Source organism: Pseudopodoces humilis, chromosome 19 (genome assembly GCF_049639895.1).
Source record: "Pseudopodoces humilis isolate 2021_Gansu_Grassland_sample_001 chromosome 19, ASM4963989v1, whole genome shotgun sequence".
Taxonomy (NCBI): domain Eukaryota; kingdom Metazoa; phylum Chordata; class Aves; order Passeriformes; family Paridae; genus Pseudopodoces; species Pseudopodoces humilis.
In genome coordinates, this window is record NC_142218.1 from 9,225,585 (window position 1) to 9,252,655 (window position 27,071).

At 41.1% G+C, this 27,071-nt stretch overlaps 1 protein-coding gene across 2 annotated transcripts; it reads left to right on the forward strand.

Moving 5' to 3' along the window:
• Positions 1-4,751: 4,751 nt before the first annotated feature.
• YTHDF1 (YTH N6-methyladenosine RNA binding protein F1) lies at positions 4,752-19,522 on the forward strand. Of its 2 annotated transcripts, XM_005524804.3 has the most exons (5): positions 4,753-5,032; positions 5,420-5,444; positions 6,899-6,978; positions 10,551-12,077; positions 18,021-19,522. In XM_005524804.3, the coding sequence occupies exons 1-5, from the start codon at positions 5,006-5,008 to the stop codon at positions 18,045-18,047; spliced, it is 1,686 nt and encodes a 561-aa protein (XP_005524861.1). In that variant the 5' UTR covers positions 4,753-5,005; the 3' UTR covers positions 18,048-19,522. The 2 variants fall into 2 exon arrangements, with proteins under 2 accessions (XP_087920628.1, XP_005524861.1); XM_088064502.1 differs by lacking the exon at positions 18,021-19,522 and having other exon boundaries at positions 4,752-5,032; positions 10,551-12,668.
• Positions 19,523-27,071: the final 7,549 nt, after the last annotated feature.

Genomic DNA, 27,071 nt, shown 5'->3' on the forward strand with positions numbered 1-27,071 from the left:
TCTCATTGCAACTTCTGCCATGGGCAGGGACACCTTCCACTACCCCAGGCTGCTCCAAGTCCTGTCCAACCTGGCCTTGGACACTTCCAGGGATGAGACAGCCACAGCTTCCCTGGGTAACCTGTGCCAGGGCCTCCCCACCATCTGAGTAAAGAACTTCTTCCTAATATCAAACCTAAACATCTCCTCTTTTAGTTTAAAGCCATTCTCCCTTATCCTATCACTGCATGCCCTTATGAAGTATACATACTATACATAGAGACTGCTGGAACTAATGCACAGGTGAGTAACAAATACTTGTTTTGTGATTTCCTAGGGATTCAAATCTTTTCATCTCCTGCCCTAATTCTTTCCCCTAGCCCCCACTACCATGGCATTCGATTGCCTCAAAACTTTAGGTATTGTAATAGTTAGGAATAGCTAAATGTAGCTTGCAACATGATTCATGAAAGTGCTTCAAATCAAATCCTATTAATATCCCAGCCCACAGAACAGAACACAGTACATATGAAAAGGAAAATCTGCAAAGCACAGCAGATACTCAAAAAATCAGTAGAGGAACTGGCCTTAAAATCTAAAAAACTTCATGGCTTCATTGTCCAGCCTATTAAAAAAATATTGCTGCTATTGAAGAGTGGGTTGACCACTGTTCACTTCTTTTTCAAAGGAAAGTGTTTTTAGAAAGTAGCTTCTCTTTTATTTTTCTAAGTGTCCTTTGGAGCTGAAAAATGTGAGTTTCTTTTTCAAGGATAATTTTTTCTCTTCACTGAGTTTTCTAGCCCTTCTTGCCCTTGCTAGTGAACCCAATAATCATGAGGAAAAAAAAAAAAAAGAAATAGAGAACAATCCCAAACCCTATCCATTATTTGTTGTCTTTTATTTTTTTGTTTCCCATAACATTCTGAATACTTGAAAAAAATCTGTAAAAATTCACTGCTACTGCAAATTGAATGGACAATTTTCAGTTTTCAGTAGATAACAATCCATGACCCAAAGAGCACACAGAGTTTTTAGAGGCCTGAGCAGCAGGACAGGGATTGGGAATCCAAATTAAACTGTAGGGCTAAGTACATTCCCACAGTGAGTACAGAAAATATAAATTATATTCCCTTGCTTTTTTCCTTCCTAAGTAACACCTGGTAAGTTTCCCCAAAGATGAATTGCACTTCTTCCTCTCCCTCTGAATGACTTTGATAATTTCCCAATTCATTCTGATTCTGACATGGAGGAGCCTCACATTTCTCACATTTGGGCTCTATTCCCTTTACCTACTCCAAGCCAGGAGATACAGGAACAGGAGACCTGTAGCTTCATGTAAACTGAGTGGCACTGCAACTCCAAATTAAATCACATATAAAAATGTCACATATTAAACTAACAGTTCCTAAGAAGAGGTTCTTACCCACTTGTGGCCACGGTTCCACCATTCAGCCATTAAATTACCTGTAAAGAAGGATTTGTCAGGCATTGTTGTGATTCTAATGGAGCTCATCCTACTTTATAATTGACAGAAAATCAGCCACCAACAATCATAGAACATCTGATTTTCCAATTAAATCCTGCTATAGTTTGGATTGTGTTTTTATTGCAGAGAACGTGCCTGGCTGCCTGAACATTGCTTGGGCAACAGGCAGAAAGATCTATTCTTGAGCTATTCACACTACAATCATCTGCTTTTATCCATGCAAATTGGCTTGGAATGAATTTATTTTCTCTTTGAATCAATAATCAATAGCAAGATCGAAAGACAAGGAAGAAAGACAACAGAGCAACCTGAAGTCACTGCAAAGAGCTGAAGGGAAAAATGCACAACAAAGTAACCAAAGACAGACTGACCTTACAATTTAATTTAATGGAAACCCCACGACAGCAGCAAGATGGAGTTGCCAAGGATGAAGATCAAGAAGGAGATAGGGGAGAGTCCCTGTGCTCAGTTGTTGCTCCGTTGAGCTCCTTGCCACAGCTTTCCAAGGAAGTTGTCTTTCAGGGAACAGCATGTGTGATGCTGATGTCAGATGGGATCTGTTCACAGGCCACACTCTTTGCATATGATTTCCCTCCTCATGTTTTCACAAACAATGTGTCAGTGACATGAGAAACAGGAGAGGAGAACAGATACAATTTCTCTGTGTGTCTGCTTTTATTTTTCACCCTAAAATGATGGAAGTGAATGCTGGATCCTTGGTTTGGGAACACTCCGCAGGGGTGTAGGGTGAAGGAGGGAGATGATGGCAATATTTGATTTTCTCCCATGCTCATAACAGAGGGGGCTGCATAAAATTCCTGTAAAACCTACATTAATAACAAATAATAAAAACACCAACAAAAATGTGCTGTAGCTTACACATGAACTCTTCTGAGATTTCAGAGAGTGTTAGCAAAGGATGAAAAAGATAAGTACAACTTTTTCTTAAACTAGAAGAACACATTTCATTCAACTAAGACAAAACCAAACCCTGTGTTTCCCCCTGGGTTACCGTGTTACACTCCAAGAGTATCCCAAGTTATATATCAAAATATGAATATTACCTTATCCATATCCTTCAACTGAGACTTTTCATCTTACTGGCTTTATTTCTAAAATACAATGCACTTCTCAATGGATAGACGAGATCATTCTTAGCATTACAAGGAATTAAAAAATATCAGATTTTCCAAATGCAACAGAAAAAAAATATTTCCACAAAGACTTAGATGTGTACATGCATGTATATATGTGTCATGCTGCCTTTGGGTGTAATCTAACAGGTACAGCCTAAGAGCAGCCCCCTGTACGTTGGGATGCTGAAGCAGAGAGAGCTCTACCATTCTGCCCACATGCTCTCCTGGCGAGGATGATTCATAGTCACATCGTTTCTATATCGAGATGTGAACATACACAATCACATGGACTTCGGAGCAGTGCCCATCACCCAGGCATCCAGCCTTTCCCTTCTCCTTCTACACACGTTCCTCCCCACAGCCATGCTGATCACTTTTTTTTGGTCCTTTTTTTTGGAGCTCTGTTCTTTGGACAGACTTTCCAGCTCGCCCAGGGACTGCCCACAGCAGGGATTTACTAACTTGCTCCATAATTACACTGAGGGAAAACAGAATTGGAACAGGCCAGGTTGGACAGGGCTTGGAGCAACCTGGTCTAGTGGGAGGTGTCCCTGCCCACGTCAGGGATTGGAACATGATGATCTCTGAGGTGTCTTCCAACCCAAATCATTCTGGGATTCTAGGAAAATACCAGTTATTACTTACTACATAATTCAGAGAATCCAAAACATGTCCAGGTGCTGAGGATTAAAGCACCACTCTTTCTTCCTCATCTCTGGATGTCTAATCAGAAAAAATACGAAAGGAGACTCTTCATTTCAGATATTTTATTAGAGTGGTAAGTACAAACTCAAATTAGCAAGTTCCAAACATGTGAACACAGAGAAGACTCTGGTTTTAACTGTGTTTAAAGGAAGGCATGACTGTGTTGTTTGACGTATTTCACAACAACCAGAATTTGCCACTTTTACCTGCATGGAGATGTTCTAAGACTTGATAAACTGCAGGACTTAGATCTCGGCCCTGATGAAATCAACAAAAACTGAGTTACGGGGCCCACAATTCCACCCAGGTTCTGCAAAACAGATGGAAGGGAAGAAAAACGGAATTAATCTGATAAAAACCCACATTAAGGGCTGCTGTTGCCAGTGGCTGTGATCCTCTGCCAGGGCATCTAGGCCATGGCCAGGGGTGCTGGGTCATAGGTTGGACTTGATGGTCTCAGAGGTCTTTTCAAACGTAAGTCATTCAAGTGATCCCGGGTCGCTTCCAACTCAGGAAGCTCAGTGGTTCTGTCTCAGTGATCCAGTGATCCTGTGATCCTGCACAGCCAAGCCTGTGGGCAAAGAGTCCTTGCAAAGTCTGAGAGGAATGGAGTAAGGACAGAATCACAGAATATTCTGAGCTGGAAGAGATGCACAAGGATCATCAAGTCCAAATCCTGATGCTGCACAGGACACCCAAGAATCCCTCCATGTGCCCTTGGAAAACATTTTTTAGAGAAAGAGTGACCAAGTACTGGAATTGTCTGCCTGGGGTGGTGGTGAAGCCACCATCCCTGGAAGTGTTTAAAAGAAGACTGGATATGGCACTAGGTGCCATGGTATAGTTGAAGTGTTAGGGCATGGGTTGGACTCAGTGATCTTAAAGGTCTCTTCCAACCTTGTGATTCTGTGATTCTGGGTAACTCTGTGAGCAATCAGGCTCGGTGCTGTGACCACATCCCTGGGGAGCCCGTCCCAGTGCCGGACCACCCTCTGGGAGAAGAACCCCGTCCTCCCGAGGAAGTCGCACACAGCCATGAGCAGTGCCCTCAGCCTCCCGTTCCCCAGGTCGGTCAGCCCAAGTGGCCTGTGCGGCGGGATGTGGTGGGATGTGGTGCGGTGCTGTATCTGCCATGTGCTCCCTCACTGCCCTAATTGCCCTAATTACCCTCACTGCCCTCATTACCCTCACTGCCCTGCCCTCACTCCCCTCACGGCCCTCACTCCCCTCAGCGCTCCCGCGCACGCGCAGAGGCGCCACCGCCCCGCGCGCCTTTCCCCCGCTCCCCGCCCCGTGCGCTCCCGGCGCGCCCCGCGCGCGCTCGGCGCTGACGTCACCGCAGCCCGGCGCCCGCCGCCATTGGAGTCGGCGGGCGCCGCTGCCCCGCTCGCTGCGGCCCCAGGCCCGGCCCGCGGGCATGTGAGAGACCGGGCCGGCACCGGCACCGGCAGCGCGACGGCCGAGCCGCGCCACCGCCGCCTGCAGCGCCGTCCCCTGAGGAGGCGCCTCGAGGAGGCGCGAGGCGGCCCCTTTCCCTCCCCCTCGGCCCCGGCCCCTTCCCCGCCCGGCCGCCGCCTGAGGGGAGAGGAGGCGCCGCCGCCGCCCCTCCGTCAGGCCCCGGAGCTCCGCGCCGCGCCGAGCGGCCCTGCCTCGTCCTCCGGCGATCTCTGCTGAACCACGGCGGCCCTGTGCATGAATTATGTCTGCCACAAGCGTTGACCCTCAGGTGAGTGAGTGGCGAGGCGGCCCGTGGGCGGGGGGATTCCTGGGCCTGCAGCGGGCAGGCCCCGCGAGGCTTTTCTTCTCCCCCTTGGCTGCTTTAGACCTCCATCGTTCTCCTTAACTTCCCCTGTGGGCACAGCACGTTCCCGCCTCCTCCCCGGAGCCGGGGCCATTTCTCAGGAAGGCCGGTGCTGAGTGATACGTGGAACACGCTGCTCCAACCCCAGTCCAAACAAACCTTGAGATGCTGCTGGCCATTTTTATAAGTCCTCCCCGTCTTCAGAAGCTGTGGGGTTTGCAGTGCTATGGAAATATAAGCGTTTTTCTAAAATTAACTTTTTTATTTTCCTTTTTTTTTTTCCCCCCGTAATCACGTACTGTGGCTTCCCAGAGACCGAAAGGACAGGATAATAAAGGTGAGAAATCATGCTGTGATTTGGTCGCTTATATTGTTATTTTAACAGATCAATTACACAAGTACCTGTAGGTGAGCAGAAATGTATCGCTGTTTCTCTGTATGGAAAACATCTGGTAATGAGGGAATGTGTGCTTTGTTTCAAAAATAACATCGACTGCCATTCATCCAAGCTTGCCTGCATCCCACTTAATGCTGCTGGATTTGCAGTGGGGAGAACTGTGTGTTGGTACTAAATAATTCTCCTCGTTTAATAGGAAGCAGGTTGCTACATAAAGGCTCAAGGATATCCCTGTTCAATATATGTATTTTTACCTACTTTTGCACACTCTGTGAATGCAGTTGTATTTCTGCTGTGCTGTTGGATGAGATATTTACTTAAGCCCATAAACCTAATAATTTAGGGAACTTAAAAGGTGTGTAACTTCTGATGAGATAATAGGCATTTTTATAACTCTTCTGCTTCATCTGAAATTAATAACAAGTCATCTAAAAAATACCTTCATTCTTACTGTGATTTCTGGCAAGTACGTAACTGTTAAGACTTAGAAAGTACTAACATCCAACTTAAAAATGCTTTATAATACATCTTGCCTTGAAAATTCAGCCCCTTCTAGTTGAAGAAACACCTTCCCTGTGTTTGTAAACACTCTTACCTCTACTCCCCTTGACAAACTTTGCAGAAATATTCTGCTAAATTCCCAAACTTGTTTGCTAAACATTTTATTTGGTGTAGTATTATATTTTGTTCAGCTGTTCTATGAAATAGATAAATACAGCAACTATCACACTATGTATTTGACCTTGTTTTTTCAACTTTAAAGCAAACAGGAAATTATTTGAAGGCACCTAGTAGCCATTTTGGTTTGTATATCATTCAGTAATGGCTTTTGAATGCTTATCAGACATTCTTTTATGCTGAAGTAGGACTTTATGGCAGATATCTTTATTTTACAGATGAGAACGTTGAGACTTAAGTTTTCCTGAAAATATCAGGATACCAAAGTACTTAGCAGTCTTCATTTCATAATTAAATGTAACCTCACCTCATCTTATTTTAGCCAGCTTAAGCAGTGAATAACACACGCTGGGAGAACTGTGAGTTTCTGTGTTCTAATTATGGGCCAGAACAATAGATGTTGTTTTCCAATCTTTTTTTACAAAATTGTTCTCAGTAATGATTTTTTGTTTGGAGTTAATTCACATGAGTTCTTTGCTCACTCTCAGCTGTGGAATTTTTAATTGCTAATTAATTAAGTTTACTCAAACTTTGTTTTATAAGTAGTAATATAAAGAGAAGCTGTCTGGGGGTGGGAAATTTCATCCCTTGGTCTTTTTATGAGTCTTCTTGATTTGCAGAAGAGATATGGCTTTTCCTAAAGTAGCATAGGGTGAAATATCATTCCTGCACTGCTGCTGCTGGGATTATAATGTGCTGTAACCCTTTTTTTGTAGTACAAAATGGTTCGTTACATCAGAAGGACACAGTTCATGACAACGATTTTGAACCTTACCTTTCTGGGCAGTCAAATCAGGTTAGTGTATTTTTAACTTTTTTTTTTTTCCTTAGGCATGCTGTTGACACTTCGTTCATAGGATTGTGTGGAGGGAGCAAATGCCTTAAATAGAAATGGAAAAATAAATGACAGCATATTGTGTTACTTGGTGATACAACCAGCATTTGTGTTCGAAAGCTGATATTACTCTGCATTTCCAGATGGCCACAAGTGAAAAGTTGATGCTCCAAGGAGCTGGAGCAGATTCCTCCTCCCCTTGCAGGTTATTGATGTGGCTGGACTATGACAGACTGATCTTACAGTTCTTTGATAGGCGAGTTGCTTGTGGGAGTCTGAAAATTCTGCATTTGGGCTCTCCTGATTTATAATATTTATATAATCATAGAAATTAATGTAGTTTAGATTTGGGTTGGATGTTGTCTAGGTATTCTGTAGAGTTGTCCCATTTTTTACACTTCAGCAAATGTCGTTGTTCTTTCATGTACACTGATACATTTTAAGAACTAAAGATGTGTTACTTAAGAGTAAGGAATTGTAATGTAAACTCTCATTATAATGTACATTAAATCAGCATCCATACCTAAAATACCATTATAATTGACAGTATTCTCTGTAATTCTCTGTAATTCTCAAGTAATTTTTGACTTCTCATTCAAATCTTTAAGGGAACAAAATGTTTAGAAACTGGACGAGCAAAATGTTTTCATTCACAAGTATGAAACACTTTTTCAGAGGGAAACACTTACCAGAGGTCTATGATAGGAAAGCTAAGTGTTACATTTTAAAAGGGGAATTTATAATTCAGCCTGAAGCTGTCAGATGCCAGTGTTAATATTGATGACATCGCTGAGCTTGCTTGCAGCATTGACATATTCCCCAGACCTAAAATAATTTAATGGGAGGCATTCCTTCTTTTGGAGTTAAAGTGCTGTGGAAGGTAGAAAGGAAAAAGGAAGTAAAATCTTAATTTTTAATGCAAAATTAATTATAAAAAATTGAGGCATTCACCTCTGATTTTTTTAAATTGTGCTTTGTCACATTTGTATGTAATTTTTAATTAATTAAAACTAAACTGTGAAACATATTGAATATTCACATAATAAAAATAGACCCATCTATTATAGCTTCATTTCAGGAAATTCGTGTTTGCTGTCAACAAGTCTCAGTTATTAGGATTAAATAGAAAAATTGCTACGGCTGTTAGAATTTCCATAATTATAATAAAAGTTTTCTTTATGGAAGTGTAGTTCCATTGACAAATTTATTTATGCTGCAGTGAAAAATTGGCATGGCACAAGAAACAATTGTGTATGTCCTCTTACAATTTTAAGTGGAAAGTGACAGTAGCATTAATTAGTACTGTGAGATTTTTGTACTGAAGACAACCATGTTGCTGAACAAAGCCTTATTATCCAGTTATCCAGGCAGATTTATTCAGCCCTTGAAAATTACTGTAAAGTACAGATGACTTAAAAAAAAATTTGAAATCAACTGGGTATTTAAAAAAAAACCTGAGGAAATTAAAGCCCCAGCTTACACAAGAATATATTTGACATAAAAAATCAAATGTGGGTTAGTAATATTGTGGTAAAAGTACTTTTAAGAGCAGAGGGAACTGAGTCAAGTAGACTCTACATATACAGATTTACACTCAGCAAGTAAAGCATCCTTCTGGAAAGTCATTCAGAACCAAGAGCTTATTCCTATGGAGCAGGGGATCACTAGCAAGTAGCATATCTTGGGGAAAAGGAGATTCTTTGCTAGTTAACAGAATGGTTGGAAGAGTGCAGAAAGGTCAAGGATAAGTTTATTGAAATAAACGTTCTGCTGTTGTAGGGAAGAACTTCTGTCAGGGGTTCTTTTACACACTCTGGCATAAAGCCAGTCAAAATAGATTGAATGTTTGGTAAGGATGGCTGCTGAAACTTTCCTTTAATCTTGTTAGAATCCTTGTGGAGACTTTACAGGCTGTGTGAAGAGATGGCAGCTGCAGGAATTGTCTAAAATCCTTTAGCCTAAATATTTCTGAGACAAAACACTTGCTTTTCTCTAGGCTTACTCTTTCTGGTCTTCAGTTCTAAAGTTGTAGAATATATGAGCATAAGTATCTGAGAGAACTACTTATATCATCTCCCTTTTATCTGTGTTGGATTTATTTTATTTTTTTTAATTAATACTTTACAATATAACACTCAGCAGTGTCAAAGTCTTTCAGAAAAATGTTTTTTTTATGCTAAATATTGATTACTTTTTTTGAGCTTGGGAGGCTCAGAAAACTACTGTAGAGGATCATGTCATAGGAAGGTGATTTTGGTACCTCTTGTTAGTGATAGGATTTGTGTGTAAGTAAAGGCAGCTTGAATAGTGGCAGAAATAATTTCTTTTGAATCAATAACATTGGATTTAGGCTGTTTCAGTCTCTGAAGTGTTTGCAGTATTGTATGGAAGTCTTGGCGGCATATTGTGTATGTGGTATCATTCTGTGTATGAAGCATAAGGTTATTGAATTACTCTGGCATTGGGGTGTCATGGAAAAGACATCGTTGAAAAATGAGCAGTAAAAATGATTCAGTATCAGTTGGATATTAGGCTTGTCTTCAGCAAGGATTAGAAAACTGGGAGATAATCAGATTTTTGGAAAAATTGCTGAAGTTCTGGTACAGTTTTCCTAATTCTGCAGATACATTTTTCTTTTCAAGTTTTAGATCTAGCAGTCTGAAAGAAGAGTTCCTCTTCTTAAAATAGTCTTTATGAGTAAGGAAAGGCGAGCTACTGTTTGACTCATTAACAGGAGATGTTGACCTTCCCACCCCCTCTGTGGTAATTACGGTTGGAGTGTCACTTTGGAAGATCTCCAATATATGTGCTTGAAGTTGAAGAGAAATAAAACCCACTTGAGAACATCCTGGCTTTGTTCTTTTGAGTTGTTGAATATAAGGATCTTATGGAATGCTTCAAACTCAGGTGCCAGCAATGTGTTAGTGAGAGGAAAAGCTTCTCAGCTTGGTCTAAGAAACAGTTGAAGGGGAGGGAGGAAATTTCAGAGGGGGTCTGCTGGTTTATAAATGCTTGGTCTCTTATTTCATGGGTGGGAGAGATGTCCTCTTTGGAAGGCCAGTCAGGAACGCTCCTGCACAGTTGTAACTTTACTACTGAGGGGGGAAAAGACTCAAGCAAAAGGCTGGAAAGGGTTTTTCTCCCAGAGTTTGGATGGTTTGTGTCATGTGCCATCTTGGCAAGATTTGTCTCTGGCGCAGCAGGCCATATAGTGTCAGTTTGTATCTCTTACCTGTGTTAGGTATGTTCCTTGCAGTAATTTGGGGTGTTGGCTACTAAATAACCTTAGTAGTGTAAGTAAGATTACATGGTTTCAAAACCTCAAGTACTAACCTCAGTGTGAGCCCTTAGTCCTGGGGTATTGTAAATGCTCAGATATTTCATTTTAGCCCTGAATCCTTCTTGGAGTGTGAGCTAAGATCTGTCATTAGAAATTACATTACCTTGTTTCTGGTGTTCTTTTCTGTTTGGTCTTGTAGCTATTTATAAATGAAGGGTTTATTTATCTGGTGACTGTTTTTTCTCTTTAACAGAACAGTAGCTATCCATCAATGACTGATCCTTATCTGTCCAGTTATTATCCACCATCTATTGGGTTCCCCTATTCTCTCAGTGAAGCACCATGGTCTACAGGAGGAGATCCTCCTATTCCTTATCTCACCACCTATGGACAGCTCAGTAATGGGGATCATCATTTTATGCATGATGCCGTTTTTGGACAGCCTGGGGGTCTGGGAAATAATATCTATCAACACCGGTTTAACTTTTTCCCTGAAAATCCTGCCTTCTCAGCTTGGGGAACAAGCGGATCCCAAGGACAGCAGACACAAAGCTCAGCATATGGGAGCAGTTACAGCTACCCACCCAGTTCCCTGGGGGGTACCATTGTGGATGGACAAACAGGATTTCATAATGACACATTAAATAAAGCTCCTGGAATGAACAGTATTGAACAGGGAATGGTTGGACTTAAGATTGGTGGAGATGTTACAACTTCTGCAGTGAAAACAGTAGGTTCTGTTGTTAACAGTGCCGGGATGACAGGTGCCCTCTCTGGGAATGGTGGATCTAATGTAAACTTGCCAGTATCTAAACCAACCTCTTGGGCTGCTATTGCCAGCAAGCCTGCAAAACCACAGCCTAAAATGAAAACAAAATCTGGACCTGTAATCGGAGGAGCGTTGCCTCCTCCCCCTATAAAGCATAATATGGACATAGGTACTTGGGACAATAAGGGTCCTGTGACGAAAGTTCCTGCCCCCCAACAGATACCTTCTCCTCAGTCTGTTCCACAGCCGCAGCAACCAATTGTTCAGCCTGTTCCAGCTCAGCCTCCTCCATTGACTCAGCCACAGTATCAGACCCCTCAGCAGCCACCCCAAAACCGCTGGGTAGCTCCTCGCAACAGAAATGCAGCTTTTGGCCAAAGTGGAGGAACTGGGAACGACACCAACTCAGCTGGCAGCACCCAGCCCAACCCAGTTCCGAGCGGTGAGTCCCATCCTGTCCTTGAAAAACTGAAAGCTGCTCACAGCTATAACCCTAAAGATTTCGAATGGAACCTTAAAAATGGACGTGTGTTCATAATAAAGAGCTATTCCGAGGATGATATTCATCGTTCCATTAAATATTCTATTTGGTGTAGTACGGAACACGGCAACAAACGCCTGGACAGCGCTTTTCGCTCCATGAACAGCAAGGGCCCGGTGTATTTGCTGTTCAGTGTCAACGGCAGTGGACACTTCTGTGGAGTAGCAGAGATGAAATCACCTGTGGACTATGGCACCAGTGCAGGTGTCTGGTCTCAGGACAAGTGGAAGGGGAAATTTGATGTCAAGTGGATCTTTGTGAAGGATGTGCCCAACAACCAACTGAGACACATCAGGCTGGAGAACAATGACAACAAACCCGTTACAAACTCCCGTGATACACAGGAGGTGCCCTTAGAAAAAGCAAAACAAGTGCTTAAAATTATTGCTACTTACAAGCACACGACCTCCATCTTTGATGACTTTTCTCATTATGAAAAGCGCCAGGAAGAGGAGGAGGTGGTGCGGAAGGTAAACTTATTAAAAAATTTATTTTATACACAGATATGGGGAAAATGAAATGTGAAGGCTGCTATGGTGGAAAAAATGTAAGTAGGAATTCAAAATGTTTTTAATACATCTCAACTTGATGGTTTCTTCTGTGTTTAACAACACAAATCTGATGCATATTTCTCTGTGAAAGTTTCACGAGTCAATGAGTTTCAAAGCAGAAAGCTAAGCAGTAATACGGGTAAAGGACTTTATGTCCAGTTTATTGGAGTTTGATTTATTTTTTTATCTTAAAATGGTTAATAGAAAATAGTTTCTGTTTCAGAATTGGGTTCTGCCAGTGATTGTCACTTAAGTTTTTTGCCTTAAATATGAGGTGTTTTAACACTGTTTGACTGGAACTGGGCTATCAAAATTTATACCTGTATTGGTATTTGAAATTTGTACATCACCTTTAAGAATAAGAAACCTGATTTTGTTTACTCAGTTTATCTCTCTGGAAAAGAAATAGTTGCATAATATTGCTGGAATAGCGCTAGAAAGAGTGCATTTATGCTGCTGAAGTCGCATGTATTATTTGGCTAAATAAAGGTTTTCAGTTCCCAGGTTTAATCTGTCTACTAATTCTTGAAGTTTTTGAGTGAAGATGCAGTGAGAGAAGTCTGAGAAGTAACTGGGAGAGTGTTGTAAAACTTCCCATACACTTTCATGGCTCTAAGTCTAACACAAGGGATCTCTGTCCCTCTGAATCCTCCATCCCACAACCTCGGTTTCAAGAATGCCTTTCTCTAATTAGGCTGTCTAGAAGTTATGGCCTGGCAAAATAATAGGCGTCAGGATCTGTAGTTGCTACTGAAGTAGCACTTAAATTTGCTTGGTGTTGATAGTGTTTCCTAGACCTTTTTTGTATACCATTGCAAATACAGCATTTGTTTGACTGGTTGGTTTAGTTTAGGGTAGCTTACACTTTGTTTTAAGGTGTTTTTAAAGCAGAGACTTAATGCGTGTTCCTGCAGCTTAAATTTTAAAATTGCCATTTTAAAGTTCTTCTTGCCATTTAAAAGTATAGATGAGATTGCTTTAAGCTGTCTTCACAGATTGTACCCTTAAATTATGTGAGAAAAGGAGTTCAGTGTCTTTAAAACTTTGAGGCTGAACTTTTCTTGGCCATGACAGATCTGCATAGCTGACCTCAGCACAGCAGGGAAGGACAGCTTAAAATTGCAAGTTTTTCTTGTGTACTCCCTGTGGGGTTCCACAAGGTAAAACCTACAGGGCTTTACTTGAACCCTTTATTCCTTCAGTAGATAATTAGCAATTCAATATTTAATGCTGCCTGTGTCTTGGAGAGGTGTTCCCTTATGTAGGAGACAATCTTGACAAAGTGAGGCAGCCTGGGTTCCAGTGTTTGTGGTGTAGTGGGGTGTGATTGCTTTGGGTTTTTAATTCTGTCTCCCTGTGCTCTGCTGCCAAGGCTGGAGGGGAGAACTGTGGGTGTTTAAGAAGTGAGAGCACAGGGAAAGCGATAACAGATCTACACTTACACAGATAACTCCCTGGCCTGAGCAAGATTCCAGTGGTGGTGCAAACACCAGAGTTCCTGTGCTTTGTAGGATCTCAGGGGGCTGGTGTTTGGCTATTGATCTCATCTTGGATTGATTTAATAAACACAACTAATTCCCACTATCTGCTCAAAAATATTCTTACCCAGCTCACTGCTTTATTTGTAACAGGATCAGTTTTTCAAAATAATGCATTTTCCTTCCTCATTTAAAACAGAGGCTCTGGCTTGTATTATAGATTCACAGAATATACTATGAAGTCTAATTTAGTATTTCTTAGATTCCACTGAATAGCTTAGAAAATGGGACACCAAACTACTCCAAGGAAGGTAATAGTGCTAGAGAGCTGAAGCAGAGCAGCAATGAAGGAATGAAAAATAAGATGCTGCTTGTCAGGTTGCACTCTATAAAACTTGTCTGGAAGTCACTATTTTTCCCTTTTGTTGACAAAATGAATTTTTGAAGTCAAGCTGATTTCTAGAAGAGTTTGTTCTTTAACAGGATATACACGCACCTTAAATTCTTATTGTTAAGAAGTTTGTGCTTTTGAAGTTCAAACCTTCCTGTTAAAAAAGTTATTCTTCCTATGACAGTAATTTTTGAATAATCTTATTGTCAGTTAAAGTATCTTATGACCTAATTGGCATTTTCAGATAGTTGTTTGTATAGGTGCCATCTCAACTGGTTTTCAGATTGCTGGGTTGAACACATTATACTCTTGTTTAGCTGTAAAATAGTTGAAATTCTGTGCTTCCATTTCATTGCTTTTGTGATTACATAGGGACACAATTCTTGGAAAGCTGTACATGGAGAGCTTAAATGATACAATTTAACTTATACACAAATATTCAGTAGAGAATAATAACGTAATCTGTGCAGGGCAAGCCACTGGCATTTCAGCTCTTTAGATGGTTTCAGTTTGTTGCTAACCAGCTCTCCATGGCTGCTGTGTGCAGAGCCAGCTCCAGCTGCTGAGTTTAACTGATGTAGGAGCCCTCAGTGTCAGTGCCAAATCATCCAGTGGGGCTTTGGCAGGTGTAATGCTGGATGAAATACTTTCAAGTGCTAAAGATTCATCACTTTGCAGCATTGCTGAAAGAAGATATCCCTCCAGAACTGAGAGAGGATTTGGTCATGCTGGAATGTAAGTCCAGCTTTTGATTTGGCACACTGAAATACATAAACCCAGTCTGGTGACCCAGAACCTGGGAGGGGAGTAATGGAAGGGTATTGGGGTGTGGAATGAAATAGCAAAACAGTGAGTGGCATGAATTTTCACCTGACCCTCACAGCCTTTTTCAGTCAGTTCCAGAGCTGCTACAGTGCCCACAAAGAGCTACTTCTGTCATCTAAGCTCATGGTCTGAAAACTATAAAAAAAGTTGTGATGTTGAAGAGAGCTTCTCTTAAAGAAGAAAATAGAGTATGATGTGGTATTGGTTATTAATGTTCCCTAAAAGCATGCCATGAGAGCCTTAACAAAGTTGTCTTCCAAAGTTTAAAAGCTTGTAAAGACAAACTTGTTGCAGATTTCGGTACTTCACAGGTGACAGATGAGCTGTCAGCAGCTCATGCTCCCAGATCTGCACCACAGCAGATGGTCCCAGTTCCTCTACTGGGCTGCTGAGCTGTCACCTCTGGTCCGGGCAAGACACTGAGCTCTACACCTTGGTGTTGTGTTGGCAGAGCTGCACAGTGTCAGAAAGCTCCTGAGTCACCAAGATTACCAGTTCTGCTTTAGGTGATTAAATACTGAAAAGTGTTGGCTGGTGCGTATTGGCACCTGGAAATACTCATTTTCTCCTAGCACTGTGCGATTCCTTTCAGTGATGAGCTTTCTGTGAACACAATCACAGAATTTAAAAGGATGGAATATTATCTTTCCTCCAAAGCTCTAGTTAAAAAATGTATGTTAAGATTAATACTGTGTTCCTGAGATAAAGAAAACATTTCTATTTTTGTGTCTGAAGATGAATGCTTTGATCCCACTGACTTTAACCAAGTTTAGTAGGAAAGTTGAAGCTACTTTAGCCTGAGGTGAAGAGAAAAGAAGTTTGACAGGGATGAATGTCTCCAAGATGGAAATTTCTGCAAGTTTTGTGGAAACCTATTTTCCCTGTATCTGAAGACCATGCAGATTAGTGTCCTGAAGGAGAAGTGTGAGCTGGAGCTCTCCTGTGAGATATCAAGAGTATTCCACTGGAGAAGAGAAGCTGAAAGTTACGGATCTTCAGAACCAAAATGAGCACAGCTTTGTTAGCTGCTTACAAAACTGTTTGTTCTCGCTTGCAGTAGTGCTAAGTAGCAGTAAGGAAGAGAATTTGAAAGTTAGAGCTGCTAAAAATCAGCCATGCTCCAGAGCACGAAGAATTGTTGCATCACTTTATGTGGTTTCAGACATTTGTAAAGAGGAAGACTCAGATTAGCCCCCAAGAGAGAAAGCAAAAAGCAAGGTAGGAGGAACTGCTTGGAAACTTGCTCAGTAAAGAGCACTTTTTACTGAACTACAGAGTCTGAGCTGAGTTTCTGAATGCCATGAGCACTTCAGGTAGAGGTCTCAGGTGTTAGGCCTGCCTCTTTCTATGTGGGACTAGTCCATGAGAATGGGAAGTTTCCATTTCTAAAGAAAGTATAATTAGGAAGGTCAGTTAGTGACTACACAGAAAACTAAAAATAAGTTTACATGAGGTGGCAATGGGAAAGAATTGGGCTCGTGAACATGGTAGGGCCATAAAGGGGATGTGCATTGGAAATGGGATGAAACAATTACCTTTTTTTGGAAGCCTGAAAATGAAGTTTATATTATTCAGTTCTAGATACTTTGTAACCACCTTTTTGAAATGTCAGGCAGACATAAGCTCTTTTTATTAAGAACAACATGTAATGTTCTGACACTGCCATTAAGAAATGGCTTTTGCTGATAATTCATCATAGTTGAGAGTTAGAAGACAGGAGGAATATAGATTTTTATAATAAATTCTATCTCTTTACACAGCCTCTTTTGTTGGTTTGGTATAACAACTTTGCTATCTCTTACTTCTGTCTTAAATTACAGATTAATAATTCATTCTGGACTTTGTTGACTTAATTTTATTATGAAAATTGAAATACTAATATTCTGCCTGGAGACAGAAATCAATATATTCAGTTTTTAAAAATCTCTTCTGTTTTTTTATGCTGTGACCAGCTGAAGCTATAAATGCAGACTATTACATTTACAATGGTTGGTATATTTCCAAGTAAGCTTTACATCACAACAGAAACAATTCTGAGATGAACTTTATACAGAATGAGTCCACAAAACAAAGTCTGAAGGTGTCAGTTCAGGAGTTGGCTGTTGGTGTTGCTTAGGCTAGTTCACAATTTCCTTTGGACTAGGGTTTGGTGCCATATTGATGCATTTAAGTAGAGTCGAGTCTTTCCATGCCACTTCTGCACTCTAAGCAGCAAAAACGGGAAGGCTGAGCCCTTTCTGTGGGGGTGCCTTAGGTGGAGGATGTGCAGGACTAAGACCCAGCAGCCTGGTTCTGTCCTGCTGTCACTGCACCTTCTGCACTTGGGCTCCTGAAACCTTGAGTGGAGAAATGCCCCGTTCTGCTGGGCACTGCTCAGGTGTCTGTGGGAGCCCTGTGCTGCTGGCAGAGCACAGGGTCACTGACGGGGGCTCACTACAGGCAGCCCCCAGCTGTATCCCTTGGGTGACCTTTATCTGCCTTCAATATTTGTGATTAGCAGAAACTTCAGAAAAAGGTTCCAAGACCCTCCCAGCTGCTGTTCTGAGCACTTTGGGACACCCTTGGGTCTTTCAGCCCAGCTGTGCTGGCTTTTATCAGACTATGTAGAAGCACAAAACTTTTCTCCTACCTAATGTTATCTACCTCCAAGTATTTCCCAGTGCTTCCCAGAGTAGTTGAACTGCGAGGAAGAACTAGGGACAGAATTTCTCGACAGCTCAAATCCCTGCTTTTACTGAATGTGACTAAACTCCAAAGTCATTCGAGTGCTTCAAAATTAGACCAGTTCTGTGGAGTTCACTAATCTGCCATCTGCTTTCTGCTCGTGTATTGGTTGTGCTACTACTGCAGTAGCTAAAATAATCCAGAAAGCAGAATATTGCAGATCCTGTTTCTCCTTAGGAGTGTTGATATTTCGTACCTTTCTCTCTCTGTGACCTTGGTTTGAAGTGCCTGCAGATATTCATCCAGATGTTCCACTTGAGGCTGCACTTAAAAACATTTAAGTCACTAAGTCCTTGGGTTTGTTGGGTATGAACAATATATTTATAAAATGTTGCAGCATTGTTTTAAGTGTATAATTATCTGGGATCACATTAGTGCTGTTAAACTACTAAAAACTCTTTGCTTGTTCCTTTAACTAAAATCTTAACTTTTTTCTCTTTGCAGGAACGTCAGAATCGAAACAAACAATAAGAATAAACATATACAGTTTGATATATATACTAGAACTGATATTAAATTCGACTATGAGAAACAAAATTAAGTATAACTGGTGCTGTATCCTGGCATCAGGACAAACTAAAGCTTTCAGCTCCAATATATCTTCTCGTGCAGGGGAAATTAAGTTGTTGCATCTTTAAGTACATTGTAGTTTATTTTTGCCCAAGTGGATCTGCATTAATTTGTATCTTTTTTCTATGTAAAATTCTGTAGAAATCATTAATAAAGGTGTGTCTGTTTTTATTTTTTTAAGTTGGTAAACAGTTATATTAACCTAATGTGGACCTATACATGAGCATACTAAAGTGTCAGTGCTTCCCAAAGACTTTATTTTGGCACGAATTATGTTCCTAGCCAGATATAGAGATTATGGAGAATACATGACAAATCTTCCTTTATCCTTCTCCCAATCCCTTTTTCTTCATGGCAGAAGTAAGGAACCATGCATTGATTTTTTTTTTGTCATTTGAAAAAATAAAACCTCCTAAGATACTGCACTTCAGAATTTAAAATTAAAAAACCCTAAATTTCTGATCACTTTGTGCAGATGCTCTGCCTCTTTATTTATCTGTACAATTACTCTTTTAAAACTGCTGATGCGCCATGTTGGTTTTTTCTGTCTAGTAGAAAATCAAATTGTCAGTGGAATTGTTTCTCTGGAAAATATTTCCCTTTCACATTCTGTTAACCAGTGCTTCAGTGTGCATCTGTTATTCCATATCCTGCCGAGGGTGAGCGAGACGCTTTCTCTCAGCCATAATTCTGCTTTACGGTTTTTGTAGCTTAATTAAATAATAATGTGATGCTATCGACATTGCAGGGGTTTTAAACAATGTGTTTAAACCTTTCAGCTTTCAGGTGTTATTAGTTAATTGCAGATCATTTTTAATCCTTCCCTTCATTACTCTCTCCCAACCCCCCCAAATCCTAATGCCATTTAAAGTTTTTATACCGATAATGCTGAGCTTTAACGTAGGAACTAATAGTACGGATAATATGATGGATTATGCCTCAGATGTTTAAAATTGACAGTGTGTATGTCTAATTTTTTTTTTCTGTTGGATGAGTAAAAAAACCTGTTTTAAGAAATTGAATTTGCTGTCATGTTTTTGTGGAGTGAGGGGACCGTCGGAGAACCTGTCACCAACTGGAGTTCCAGTTAAGCATGGAAATGGTGCTCATGTCCGCTGCTCTAGCACACTGAATCTGCACGTGTTTATTGTAGAGGATCTTTTACTATATTAGAAAGCAAGTATCTTCTGAATACTATTTACTCCAAAAGGACCTCCAATTTAAATAAAGTTTAATCTGTATCATTTAGACTTGTATTTAGAACGTATAACTCTGTCTCTGGACTGTTACTGCCTGTAAGGAGTAATGGACAGCATCAGATTAACTTTTTCCTCTAGGAGAATACAAGCCTTAATAAACAATACATATTTAGCAAGCTTGATGTCATTTTCATTTTTTCCCTACATTCAGTTGTCTTCCTCTGTTCCAATCACCCTTTATGCTGACTCCTCAATTAAATCTAACTTGAGAAGGGGTTTGATGGAGTAACTCAGATGTTTGCTCTCAGCACACCTGAATGGTTTCACAGACTCTGCAGAGGATATTTAAGCTGCTTTGACTATTCCCATTCCTCAGAGGACCTGGATCCATGTACAGTGGCTGTCACTTGTGTTTCTTTCTCCTTGTGTGGTGGAGAAGCTGAGGAGAGGACTGGCAGCTGTGCCATGTCCTTGAGGAGGCAGCAGCACAGCCTTGGGTCAGGAGGGTAAGAAAACTTCCCAAATCCAGTAACGCTCTGACCAGTTCCTTTCCCAGCACTTGGCTGTGTTTCCCAGCTCTAACTAGTAATTTGCTTTGATATCTTTTTTTAACTGACTTACTGAAGCAGTTCTGCATTTTATAAACATGTTGCCATCCAATAAAAGCACCTGCTGTTAGTTTCAGTTGTTACATCAGAACACTTCCACTGGTAATTCTAAGCCAAAAAGAACTGCTGCATATAGACCCTCAAGAAAAGTTAGTTACACAACTTCAGTACTTTTTTTTTCAGATCTAAACGCTCTTTGCTATAATATGCCAGGTAAATGTTTTAGACTCCAGGTAAATGTTTTCTAAAAGAAAAAATTTAAATAATTGTGAGCCTTCAGCTGGAACTAGTTTGACTGTATTAAAGTGATGCTGTGTTTCAGCTGTCTGGCTTTATGGGCAACAGAAAACAGCTTCAGTAAGAAGGTTTGTTACTGACACTGCAGTGTTGTACAGCCCTATCAGAGAGGTGGGAGAAGATTTAACAGTGGGTAAAATAATCCTGTTCATCACAAGCATGTTGGGTGCTCCCATAACTGCAGTGCTGGCTGCTGGTCCCGATTTTTCAATCCTCTGCCACTGCAATTCCAAGGGATGAGTCACTTTTTGTGTTTCACAGAGTTCACATCTCACTGTGAGGGGGAAGAAACATTCTTCCAGTGTCTCTTGAAGAATAATTTCATGTCACAAGTCTTGCTTATTCTTTATTTAGTTCAAGTAATAGTTCTAAAGGAATGTTCCTGTGTGCTTTTGGAATCAGTGCTTAAACTCACTCCTTAAATGAGGTCCTTTGCTTGTTGTTTCTGGAGTTTGGATGTTACAGTAATGCTGCTGCCTTTCACTTTTAAGCCAATGGAGCTGGTAACACCAAATGCTGATTAGAAGTTAAATTATTTCTCTGGTTCAATTACTGGTTGGTGGTGGCAGCACATTGCACTGCTCTGAAGCTGTAATATGTATCATGAGGGGTAAAAACCTATTTGTTTGCAGGTAGTACAGAAAAATTAATAGTACTGAATAATCAAATGTTTATGGAGATTGTATTTGTCACTGGGAGTGACTTGAGCTTGTAGAGAAAACAATGAAGTTAAACCTACACTGAGATGTGAGGGCAGAAACAGGCAGACAGAAATTCAAGATTACTTCTCTTCCATAGCACATCATGCTCATAAGGCCAGACTGATCTTTTACTTCTCTTTTTTTGGGAGATGGAAATAGAGGATGTAAAATTTAAAATTCTACTTTTTTTTTTTTTTTTCCCCCACCCTTAACACTGCTGTTAATATTCAAAGGTGTGTGTCTTCAGAAAATACTTGATATTTCTTTGGAGAACTTAAAGATATTTATGAATTTACTTAGAGGGTATTAGTGAGATCTCAGTGGAAAGGAGAGCAGTATGTATTTCTAAGAATTAGGCTGACCACTGTGCACTACAGAGCATGGATAAGTGATTTGCTTTTCCTCTTTAACAATGAGGGATTTTATTTGGCCAAAGATGGAAATTCCAATAAATGTGGCCATAAAAAAGAACTTGCATGCAGAGATAGTGCAAAACCATCAAAAGAAAACTAACTGATATAATGTTACTGCCCTTTTCCGATTTCTGCGCTTACTGAGAAAAGAAGCTGAGAGGAGTAAGGGAGATTTAGTTAAAATAGCAGATAAATGCAAAACAAAGCACAAACATCTGAAGGAGGGAAGTGTGTTTTGATGTAATGCTCCTTTTCCTGGTCTCTCAGCTACTTTGAATTCTTTATGTTGAACAATCTGTTTCCCTTGGAAAAAGCTCTGGCTCTTGCTGACAACAGTGCTCAGCATCTGCTCATTTCAGGAGAAAGCTGCTCACTATTTTTGGGGAAGTGCAGGTTTTTAATTGGGGTTTGTGATCCTGCCCAAGAACAGAGCAAGTGTAGTTGTGGCCGTGATCACTGCCTTGGCTGTAGCCTGCCTTGTCCACAGCTCCTTTGAGAAGGAACAGCTCTTGTTCAGCCTATTTTTAGAATTAGGAGTTGAGTCAGAATGTTGAAATGACTTAATTGGGGTGTGACTTGGCAGAGGGGGATTTTGGATTTCACAAGAAACATGGTTCAGCCCGATGGACTGTTCCATAGCTGACATCATTCCCACAGTGCAACTTCCCAGGTCACATCTCTTGGTGCTTTGACCTAATGTGAGTGTGAAGGGAAATGTCCTGGGTATGAATGTTATCTATTTTGCAGCTTTCCTGTCTTCAGAAAGCTCATGTTGATTAAAAAAAGCTTTCAAATTGTCCATTGCAGAAGCAGCACTGCATTGCACGTGCAGGTGGTGGCAGTCAAGGATGTTTCTCATTTCCCTGTCAGAGCATAAGCAGGGCAGGGCTTTAGCAATTCCAAGAACAGCTTGTGTTCCCTGGTACAATACGGAATTAATTTCCCTGTTTTATGGAGGATCATCATTTCAGGGCACCTTTGTAATCCCTTGGGAAATGCTACACACAAGAGTGCTGACTTGACTTGTGTCTCCTCATTTTGCTTCCTGTAGCATCCCTGATCTCCCTTTTGTTCACGTTCTGAGGTGAGTTTCTGCCAGCACAAGTAAGACCTTGGAGATGTGCCTTCTTCAGCATGCAGGACTTCATGGAACTGGCATCAACACTGTCTTTTACTGAATATCCTTCAATTTGGAGAGCGTAGGAGGTTTTATGCCATCTGTCTGTTTATAAGTTATTCAAGAAATTATTTTTACCTGGGATGTTACCATGACAACAGACAGACAGTAAAGTCTTCACCAAATGCATTTCTAATGTCCAACTGCTGCTAAATCAGTAGGATCTGGTGTTTTGCTGTGCTTTCAATAATGAAGACAGTGGGAAAGAGGTGTAAATACTTGTTTTACCAAATATACGTTCTCCAGGTATTTTTAGATTATTAATGCAGTGCCTTGGGCAGTAATACATATTGCAAGCAACTTCCTTAAATATTTTTTCCCCCTCACCATCTGGGTGTGAGAATAGGAAGAAAATAATTTTTGTCAGTAAAGGATACATTGATTTATACAGATATTATTAGGGAGCTTTTTTCATTATTTATATTTACTTTGATTTTTGTGCTTTGCTCTGTGGGTCTGCAAATTGTAACTTGAGCAATTTGATTATTGATAACATTTCAGTCTTTAGGATAGCTCAGCATCTCCCTGGAAGTTGGGTTCTACAAACCCTCCTGAGTTAGAAACCACTGATGTAGTAGGAACTGTTCCTGCTGCTGTCTTGTGACAACACATTTCAGTTGAAAGCACTTGATGGCAGAGAAATGGAATGTTCAGGTTCTTGCAGCTGAAGGCACTTTGCTGAAATAGTATTTAGTCATTCTGATAAAACTTTGGGGAGCTGGGAGTCATTAGGCTCAGAAGTAGCAAACCAGATCATTGTCTACACCTAGAGGGAGAGTCACTTTTTCACTCAAGACTGCACATGCCCTGCTGTGGGCCCAGATTTATGAAGTTTGGAATTAAACTGGCTGGTAGAGAATGGCTTCTTCTTCACCCCCTTTGTGGATAATCAGCCCATTCAGGGAATAATGGATTTTGGAAGGTCTGGGGATTTATGGAGACTGGCTTTCTGAGTCTGTTGGTGTGTATGAAAATCCTTCCTAATAAAAATCTGTTTCATACAAATTTGTAAAATATCAACACTGTACATTTATGTGAGCACAAATACTCTGATTTGTTGGGGGAAGAACTCAGAGGTCTGCAAAAAAAACCCAAAACTGTCAGCAGAGGCTTTTGGCCACTTGTAAAAAATCTGATTATCCAGAGCCCTTGAAAACACTTTGGTGAAAAGACAAGGTGCTTTGATGTTTTGGCCTGTATTTCATAAATACATCGGTGGCATTTGTTACCGGGCATGAAAATTCACATTTATTAAGCGCAACTGTCTGTAAAGTTTCTAGAGCTCTGTTCCCATCTCTAACGCACGCTCAGCTCTCTGAAAGGTGCTCTGAGATACACAAAAGCTGAGATCCTTCCCAGCTCTGCTGCTCAGGAGTGGGGTAGGACAGAGGCTGGAAGGTGGGTGCAGGGTAGGACAGATGACAAAACTGTGTCATTGCAGAGGATTGTTGAACCATTTGTTTAAAGAGTGCAGGTTTAATCCTTAAAGGAGCTATTTTGTCCTTTCCCACAGGTCTAAGGTAGAGCAGGGACCAGAGGTAGCAGCCAAAAAGGCTGAGCAGGGAGGCCCTGGAGGTGTCAGGAAGGAGCAGTTACTGGGAAGGACTCAATTTCTGGGACAGTATTAGATTCTGAGGTATCAAAGCAGGTTTTATTTCTTAAGCCACTGGCAAATTGTTGAGATTTTTCTCATATTTTATCCTTTTTAGTCTTCACTCTGTGTCACTTTTAGATCTCCCTTTGAATCAAAATACTCAGTTGTGGCGTGCTGGAATTGAACAGTTGGCAGAAGCTGGATAGTCAGACACTTAATCACACCAAATTCAGGGCTGTTCTGCCCTGTTTTTTATATGTAATACCTGCTGAACTGAGCTAATTATTTCACAGTGTTCAGGGATTTGTGCTTTTTTTCACTATTGCTAGATCAGCCACCAGAAATTTGGAACAAAAGAACCAATTATGGAGGTGTAGCTGTGTGTTGTATCACTGGTGTGCAGCATTTCAGAAATGAAAGCAAGGGGCACTGCTTTGTGTCCTCCAGTTTTATATATTTGACCTCAGGAAAAGAGAAATTATAACTAAAACACTGTAACTGCAGTAATTCCTTGTTTGCTCTGACAAGGAACAAGAATTCCTAGTTTTAACCTGTTTGTCTCTTAAAGAACAATCTTTCAGTGTGTCTTGGCTGAGTGCTTGATTTGAAGAACTTGACAGCTCGTTCATCCACTCCCAAGCAGCAGCAATGTTAGAAGCATGGTGGGGTTTTTTTGGTCCAAAATCTCTGTCTTTCTGAAAATGCCACTTCAGAACGAGGGAGTCATGGTCAGTGAGCTGGGAGAAGAAATAAAGAGCAATTTTTATCAACTGGGAGTAAAGACAACTGCAAAAGATTTCCTGATGCTGAGGAAAGAGCAACACTAATGAGCCCCCGAGGGAAATGTAATCTCCCTGTAGTGAGTAAAATAGTAGGTGGGGAAGAGGAGTAATTTTATGAGCCAGGTACCATTTCAGATTTTTTCCTGAACTTACTGACCTTGCTGAGGATGGGAAAACACTGCAAGTTGCTAATTCAGTTTTTTCAAAGAACATGATAGTGGAAGACGAAAAGGAAGGTATTAATAAAAGACCAGCAGATGGGGTGATCTTTAGACAGATTTTTAAAAATTATTTATCCATTAGAGTTTATTTTAAATAATAAATACAAGCAAGTGAACCCACATATCACAAATTGCACAGAGATTCCTCTTGTTGAATTCCAAAAGCATTCCTGGTGAAATGAGAGTGGGCTGTGAGGCACAACCCTCCTCAAAAACACTCAGAATTGTCATTTGCTCTGGGGACTGTGACCTGTGTTGGGACTCCAGAGAACACACAGTCCCTTTCCCTCTCACCTCCTCCTGAAGGGCTGATGCTCCACAAAGTGGAGACGATGAAGGGGGTGAGTGAAAACATACCAGGCATTTGTGAAGCTGTGCTTTTCAGTCAGTGACCAGATGCAGGTTTTCTCTCAGAGATGCTCCGAGCAGGGAGGACATTGGCTGTGGGAAGCCTGTGCTACATGAGAGAGCCCTGCTCGGTCCTGCTGCAGGAGCAGGGAGGCACAGAGGGGGCCAGGGAAGAGAAACCTGAGCAGACAGAGGGGGGAAGGTGGCAAATGCGAAAGCAACCCTGCGATTTTTGTTCTTATTTGTTTTTTGAAGTGTGAGGGTGTGGTTATCTTAGAGATAAATGGAAAGACAGGAGGAGGGGAGGGAAAACAAGTGGTGCACAGCATGTGCTGTGATCAGCCTCCCCAGCACACCTGCAGTGAGAAGCCCACATGGGCTTTCCTCAGAGGCTTGTGGCTGCTGCAGCATCCCTCAGTTGTGGCTCATGGAGCAATAGAGGTGGTGTTTGAATTATTCCCAGGATCCCAGCTGTGCCATTAGTCAGTCTGGTGAGGTTTGTCCAGAGGCACAAAGCATCTCTAGCCTGGTGACTGCAGCAAGCACTCAGTCTGTTTGAAACATTACTTACAGGAGTCATCAGAGCACAGAGAAAAGGAGGTTTATAGGCAATACCACTCTGACACCTCTGCCCACAGGAAATGTTGTACAAACACAGGCTCAGAGTCCTGGACAGTGAAAATGGATTTTCTTTGTGATCTATCTAATGTCATCCTTTCCAATGCAGTTACTTTTGCAGCTTTCTGAGACTTCATTCTCCAAGGCACTTTTCATCTTCAGTAGAATAAGAGCATTCTGCATGTAAAAAGCCATTAGTTTCTCAAATAAATCACACTCTGGAATAAACACTGGGATTTTTCTGCTGTATAATAGCTTTATGTATATCAGTGTGTATTTTACGTTTATGTACACACACACATGCATTTGCTTCCAAGAGGAGACATGCACGGAGAAATAGTGATGGCTTTTTCTTCACACAAATGGGAAGGTGGTAACTATCACTGTGTGTCTGAGCTGAAGGGAATTGGCACAGCCCCAGATGCTGCTGATTTCCACTAGCTGGCAATCTCACTGTGCTTTTTATAAGAATGCATTAAAGGTATTAATGATGCTAACAAAGAGGAAAGTGGGATGATTAACAATGAAATGAAATAGCAGAGGAGGGAGGAGGTCTGGAAGGCTCAGTATACATCAGAAACTGTTCTTAGAGATGCAAACCAGGGAAAGCAACCCCTTTTTCACAGCTTTTGTCAGACAGTTGGTCTGGTGTGATGCCTGCCCAGTTGCCCATGCTGTAAAAGCACATCCCACGTTGGGTTGTTCCAGCCCAACAAAGGGATTCTGCAAGGGTGGGTTCTTCCTGCAAGAACTTGCCAATAAATAAAAAAGCAATGGGTTTGGGGGAGCTCTACAGTTCTTTTACAGCATAAAAGTGCTGGTAAGATAAGGATTTTATTCAGTATTCCTTTTTCTCTGGTAGCAACACTGGCTTACAGCACAGTCTCTGTCACAGGGCTGCTCCCCTCCCCATTACAATCCTGCCCATACTTTGTTTTTTAATTGAACTCTAACTATAAAATCCAAA